General features: G+C 51.0%; 1 protein-coding gene across 1 annotated transcript in view; it reads left to right on the top strand.

The window, feature by feature from the left end:
- Positions 1-2,824: 2,824 nt before the first annotated feature.
- The window catches only part of CCDC12 (coiled-coil domain containing 12), a 41,470-nt gene continuing 37,475 nt past the window's right edge, over positions 2,825-6,819 (top strand). The window contains exons 1-2 of the mRNA XM_035895631.1: positions 2,825-2,845; positions 3,196-3,516. Coding sequence (XP_035751524.1) covers positions 2,825-2,845; positions 3,196-3,516 — 342 coding nt within the window. The remainder of the gene's footprint in view (positions 2,846-3,195; positions 3,517-6,819) is intronic.

Consider the following 6,819-nt stretch of genomic DNA (forward strand, 5'->3'; position numbering starts at 1 on the left):
CAGCAGGGAGGAGGGGGTCCCCCGCTGCGGGGCAGGGGACCTGGGGTAAGAGGGGTGCAAGAAAAGGCAGGGGTGCAAGCGCTGGAGGAGGGGGCTTGGGATTTGGGCGATGCCCCAGTGATGGGGACTGGGTCTCTTCGGTCCCATGCGTGGGGTCTGTGCTGGCTCTGTAAGACCCCGTGGCCCTTTTCTGTTTTCCCTTTGCTGTGCTGCCCCTGGTCTTTGCTAAACCCCCCGCCCGCCGCCTCGTGTGATTAAACCTCTTGATTTTCCCACGTTCTCTCCCCAGTTCACTGTGTTTTGCATCGTGTCTGAAATCCAGGGCGCAACCTGGGTTTGGTATTGAGGATGAAAACAGAGATTCACCCCGGGGTTAATCAATAACGTTACATTTCTCTGGTGCTTTCTGGGCCTTAAACTTCTCTTCTGTAGAGGTGTTGAGATCCGATTGCTTTTAGCGCAGGTTTGAGGATACTGAGGAACCGGTGGTGTTGCCTGACCAAAGACAGGGCCAAGCAGATCCATAAATTGGGATTTTTCTTCTGTGGATGGTGCGGCAGGCTCCTCGCTCAGCCTCGGTGGAATTCGTGGTGGTTCTCATAATTCTTCTGTCGCAGAAGGTGCTGCCGGCAGCAAAATATCTGGGAGCGGGTCTTAAGGAGTTTGGCTGAAAAGCTTTGTGATGGATTGAATCCTCACCCAAAAAACCTCCGGTTCTTTTACCTGGCTGTCCTTGTTGCCTCCGCAAACGCTGAGCTCAGAGTATTAAAACAGGTTTATTTATTTATTTTTTTAATTGAGGGTGAAAGAAGGATGGATTGCTCTTGAGAAACTTGGCAATTAGTACCTCGGCAGCACCTACTGAGGAAGGCGGCTGCGCTCCAGCGTGTCTTGGCGCGTCCCGGCATTGCTTAATTCTCCTCTTTTGGGCTGGTGAGGCGGTGCTAGCTCTGCTCCCCTCCTGCCACGTCATCCTGGGTTTGTTGATCCAGGTTAGTACGGTCCAGTAACGTGGGAAGAAGTCCTGCCCTTCCATCGAGGGACCTTCTCTTGGGGTTATTCACGGGAGCTGTGGCGGCGGCGGGCAGGCCAAGCGTGTTCCGCTGTGTCTCTTGCCTTCAGACGTTGGTTTTGATCGCAGAGCTGAGCTTTCTGAAAGGGGAAGGGGGGGATACAGCCCCCCTGCCCAGCCGTACCAAGAAGGAAAGCTGTTGAAAAGAAAAGCTCTTTCCAGAAGAAAAACTCTTTCCTCTCTTTTCTGTCCTGCCTGGCGAATTTAGTGGGAGCGAGATGGAGCGGTTGTGGAGGCTGTAGCACGTGGGGGGCTGTTCTCATCTGCTTTATTGCTGCCCTTTTTTTTTTTTTCCCCTAAATTTTGGGTGAGATTTTCTGACTTGGTCCTTGCGAGGGCTAAAGCTGCTTTTACTTCTTTTCCAGTGTACTGCGCCTTCGAGCGTAACTCCCGGTGGTCCACGATGGCTCCTGGTCGTTTGTCCAGGCCCTTCTAAATCCCTTTTTTACTTTTGGCTTGTGTCGCCTCCTGAGGCAGAGCTCCACCGTTTAATGGCAAAACGTCCTCCTTTGGTTTGAAACCCACGAAATGGACATTGCCTTGGGTGCTCTCTTGCGCAGCCCTCGTGAGAAACGCAAAATAATCGGTTCCGTGTTTGTCTTTACGACTCGGCCTCCCTCCCAGATTCAAGCTGTGGTCTGCAAAGCCTGTCTTTGAATATAAACCTCTCTGAATCGTCTTGGTGACTTTCCCTGGTACCTCCCCGAGTGCTCTTTTGCCGAGGGGGAAGCTGGGGCTGCGTGCCTGGCTCAGGATGTGGGGCACTCGTGGGCTTGCGGCGCTGGCACATGATTTCCTGTTGTGTTTTGGTGTGGTTTTTGTTTTTTGTTTGTTTGTTTGGTTTTTTTTTCCTCTATTCTCACTTTGGCCGCACGAGCCTGTCTTCAACCGTCAAAGCTCATCTACTTTTTCCCGTCCTATAAGTCTCAACTGAGACCTTTCCCCAGCAGCAGAGCTCACTGGGAGCCTATTCCCTGTGCACGCGGAGCCAGAATTATTCCCCCCCCCCCCCTCCTCCACGTGCATTGCTTTATACCAAGCTCTGAATTTCACCTCTCGTCTCATTGCTCGGTTAGGCATGATTTTAACAGCCCTTCTGCCAGGCGCCGCTGGATTTTTTTTTTTCCTTGTGGGTGATCTCACCTGCAAACACTGCCGTCTAACTAGTCAGGGCTTTCCCAAGGCTTTCGCTGTGCTTGCGACAGCCCGAACCCTGGCAGAGGGTGTGGGGAAGAAGAAGAAGAAGAGGAGGAGGAAGAAGAGGGGACCTGCCGATCCTCGCCCGCTGCGGTGAAAAGCCACTGCTGGCGTTTGCAGGTGCCGCGCTTTCTGCTGCGTTCCCGTCCCTTTAGGGAACAGGTACTTAAGATCCGACAAGGAGCCTCCATCCGTTCAGGACTTCTCTGCAAATTGCACCGTGTGCTCCATTTTTGCGTGAAGGTGATGCTCGTTTTGGTTTGTTTTTTTTTTTTTTCCCCCCCCAATCAGCAAGGAAACAAGTGAGGTAACACCCAGACACTCCAAAACTCAGCAGATGATCGATCTCGTGCCTTCTGCTGTGCTTACCAGGCCTCTTGTGCCGCCTCGTCGACAGCAAATGGGGTTTTTACTCAATAAAAAGTGTGTGTGTTTGAGGCCCGGGCATAATCTACGTTTGAGAAATGCCAGTCGCCACTTACATATGCAAATATGCTTCAAATAACATGCAAGCCTGATGCTGGATTCCCAGCCTCGGCGTCGGCAGAGGTGGCGATGCCGAGGATCGGGTACGCTGTCGGAGAGGCCGTTTCCCTCCTCAATTTCAATAAAATTGTCCTTCAGCAGCAAGCGGTCAAACTGCGGGCTCTTGACTTGTTGGCGTATTGAAAGTTCCTTCCTGTTCTGGCAAAAAATATAGTTTTGAATTGTGTGACTCTAATCTTAGCTTGCAAGCTTTCCTCTCATATTTTTTTTTTTTTTTTTATTCCCCCCCCTCAAGAAAATCAAATCAAAATATCTTGCAGCAGTCGCTTGCTAAGCTTACGAGCCCAGAGCCCAGCCTGCTCTGTCGTGGCTCCTTGCCTTCGAATTGCCAGCCCGTAGCCGAAACACCTCAACCCCATCTTTTAGTCTGACCCGCTCAGGCTTCCCTTGGTGCTTCTGACCAACCGGGGCGTCAGGTTATTACTCCGAGACCGTTTTTATTTCCTCGGGATAAGTCTGATCCTTGCAGGCTCAGCCAGGTTGGTGTGGGTTTTTTTTTTCTTAAATTTTTTTTTTTGTTTTGTACGAGCAGCGTTACAGTTTCTGTGAGTCCTGCAAATCGAAAGATCACCTCTCCTGGTTTTATACCCCCAAAAATCTCAAACCAAGGAAAGCGAATCCGAAAAATAAACCCCACAGCATCCTGTTATCTAGAAGCCATTGGAGAGTCGAGTGAAAAGGTGGTGGGAGCAGCCTCGAAGGTAAGCTTTCCGCTCCGCTGGAGGAGAGGCAGCGCACAGGGAGGTACTGTAGTCTTTAATGGGGCTGTGCACCTTTTCTGCCAGCTTAGACATTTTTTTTCACAGAATCCCAGCGTGGCCGGGGCTGGCAGGGCCCCCGGGAGCTCACCCAGTGCCACCCCCCTGCTCAAGCAGGCTCACCCAGAGCAGGGGGCACAGGACAGCGTCCAGGCGGGGGTTGAAGATCTCCAGAGAAGGAGACTCCACAGCCCCCCTGGGCAGCCTGTTTTTTTCTTTTTTTAAAGAAAAAAAAAGTCTTTCTGAAGCTGGTCGCTTGTACGACCGGCGCTTAGCTTGTGTTTTCACTGCCACGTTCAATGAACAGGAAAACCCCACCAAGTTTTTTAAGGGAGACTTGCGAAAGGTCACGTAGTGACGCAGGGTCTTTTCAAGTTGAAAATTGGTGGGTTTTTTTTGTTTTTTGTTTTTTGTTTTTGTTTTGTTTAAAGTAGCAAACAGTTCCAGATCTTGCAGCGGGGAGAAAAGCAGTGACGGCCTTTTCCTAAATCCGCCATACCGTGTATTGCAGACTTCTCCTAAAGGAAGGTGTTTGTGGGGTTAAAGGGTTGAAAAACGGGATTCTTCGCCTGGCTTCTGTTTTTCACGTGTGAGCGTCGAGCTGGTCTGTGGCCCGCGCTGGTCCGTAGCCCCAAGGCTCGTTGTGCTGATGCTAATGACAGCGCTGAGGTTTTACCCTTGCAGCGTTGTGTTTTAAAGCCCTGATTATCTGCTATGGTTTTGGTTTTTGTTTTTTTTTTTTTTTTTTTTTTTTTCCCCTCCTTGCCTGATGACTGAAAATCAGATTAAAACGTTCTGTTTGTGTTTCTCGGGAAGACTTTTTGTTTTGGTTTGGTTTTTTTTTTAGCTGAAGAAAAACTTGCGCTCAGTTTAAGCTTTAGCTTAGCACAGCTATGTCTCACTCTTCCTGACTGTTACCCACGTGTACGTTTTGAAGCAAAATGGGAGGGCGAGGTCTCCTCAATCTGTTCAACGCTACCTGGCTGGAGGTGACCCCGTGTTTGCGCACACCGAGGTCCCGCGAGTGCTTGCCAGAGCCAGCTGGAGCTGTTTGACCAGCGGTGAGATATGCAAAACTAGGGAGGTTTTTAGGATGGAGACCTTAGGGGGCTGAGTTCCAACAGCACTTGGCCCTTTTCCACATGTAAAAAAGGAGCGCAGCGGCGTGGCGCTTCCCGTGAAAAGCTGCGGGCACCGGCACCACCTCGATTATAAAATTATTGTGTTATAGTTTGGGCTGAAGCTTTTGGGGAGCTGTGCGTAATGGAGGGTTCAGTCCAAACCGGTGTTTGGAGCAGAAAGTGAGCCCTTGTCCTAGATACGAAGTCGCGAGATAGCTCTGTTGATCGCCGCCGTGTGTTTCTCGGGAAGACTTTTTGTTTTGGTTTGGTTTTTTTTTTAGCTGAAGAAAAACTTGCGCTCAGTTTAAGCTTTAGCTTAGCACAGCTATGTCTCACTCTTCCTGACTGTTACCCACGTGTACGTTTTGAAGCAAAATGGGAGGGCGAGGTCTCCTCAATCTGTTCAACGCTACCTGGCTGGAGGTGACCCCGTGTTTGCGCACACCGAGGTCCCGCGAGTGCTTGCCAGAGCCAGCTGGAGCTGTTTGACCAGCGGTGAGATATGCAAAACTAGGGAGGTTTTTAGGATGGAGACCTTAGGGGGCTGAGTTCCAACAGCACTTGGCCCTTTTCCACATGTAAAAAAGGAGCGCAGCGGCGTGGCGCTTCCCGTGAAAAGCTGCGGGCACCGGCACCACCTCGATTATAAAATTATTGTGTTATAGTTTGGGCTGAAGCTTTTGGGGAGCTGTGCGTAATGGAGGGTTCAGTCCAAACCGGTGTTTGGAGCAGAAAGTGAGCCCTTGTCCTAGATACGAAGTCGCGAGATAGCTCTGTTGATGGCCGCCGGCCGGCCTAAGGGGAGCCGTTGTCCCTGCCGATCTGAAAACTTGAATTCTCTTGCAAGCCCTCTCCTGAACACACAAGAAGCCGTATTTCCATAGCCACAGCCTTCTGCCGAGCAAGTTGATAATTAACTGTAGTCGCCTGTATTTATGGAATGCTTGTCTGCAGCTTGCCCTTGAAACCGGTTCTCTGATGCATTCGCATCTTTGCCCGGTTTGGAGTTAAGCGCGAGTTTTGCTCGGGCGCGGCGTGCACTGAAGTTCACCTCGCTTTGAACCCCGTTAAAAATCGCCACCTAATGTCCGTTCTTCCAGCAGGCTCCTCCTGCCATGCGGCTGTAAGCACCTTGTAAATCGGAGCTTGTGTCTTAAAAATAGCGAGGTCTCGGCGAAAGCGAAGCTGCTTTGGGGATCCGTCTGTGATAAGGAGAGCCGTGCTGGTAAAAAACAAGAAAAGGGTGGGAGAGGGGAAGGTCACGGGCCCCGCAGCTGGCTTAGGGATCCCAGTGCAGCACGTGTGTCATCCGCAAATGCTTTTGGCTTAGGGAGGAATTTTATTTTAGTTAAAATATGTGTATGTATATTTAGTGAAGGATTTACTAGGCTTTTCCTCTGGATAACACCAGAGAAGCAAAGAAGCAGTGAAATAAAGAACCACGGACGTTATCTTTCTTGCAAGGAGCTAAGTACTTTTCCCACAGCTACTTATTTTTAGCAACAGATATCCAAGTAGCGGAACTATCGTCTCGGATGCCGCTTGTAACCTGGCTCTGCTCCTTTGATCCAGCTGTTGAAATCATCTTGTGTGTGGCTGCTATTGAAAGGAGAGGAAATACTTCATGGTCACCGGTGCTGGGTTGATTTGGACAATGGGGGTGAGGAGGGTGGTTGGAGGAAACTTCCCAAATTCAGCTTTATGAGACCCCATGAAGTTGAACCCCAGGCACCAGTACAGACTGGGGCTGATCTGCTGGAAAGCAGCTCTGCCGAGAGGGACCTGGGGGTCCTGGGGGACGACAAGCTGACCATGAACCAGCAGGGTGCCCTTGGTGCCAAGAAGGCCAATGGCATCCTGGGGTGCATCAAGAGGAGCGTGGCCAGCAGGGCGAGGGAGGTTCTCCTCCCCCTCTGCTCTGCCCTGGGGAGACCCCACCTGGAGCACTGGGTCCAGTTCTGGGATCCCCAGCTCAAGAAAGATGAGGAACTCTCCTGGAGAGAGTCCAGAGGAGGGCAACAAGGATGATGGGGGGACTGGAGCATCTCCCCTAGGAGGAAAGGCTGAGGGAGCTGGGCTTGTTCAGCCTGGAGAAGAGAAGGCTGAGAGGGGATCTCATCAACAC

The sequence above is a fragment of the Egretta garzetta genome, unplaced genomic scaffold (genome assembly GCF_000687185.1).
Source record: "Egretta garzetta isolate BGI_Z169 unplaced genomic scaffold, ASM68718v1 scaffold275, whole genome shotgun sequence".
Taxonomy (NCBI): Eukaryota; Metazoa; Chordata; class Aves; order Pelecaniformes; family Ardeidae; genus Egretta; species Egretta garzetta.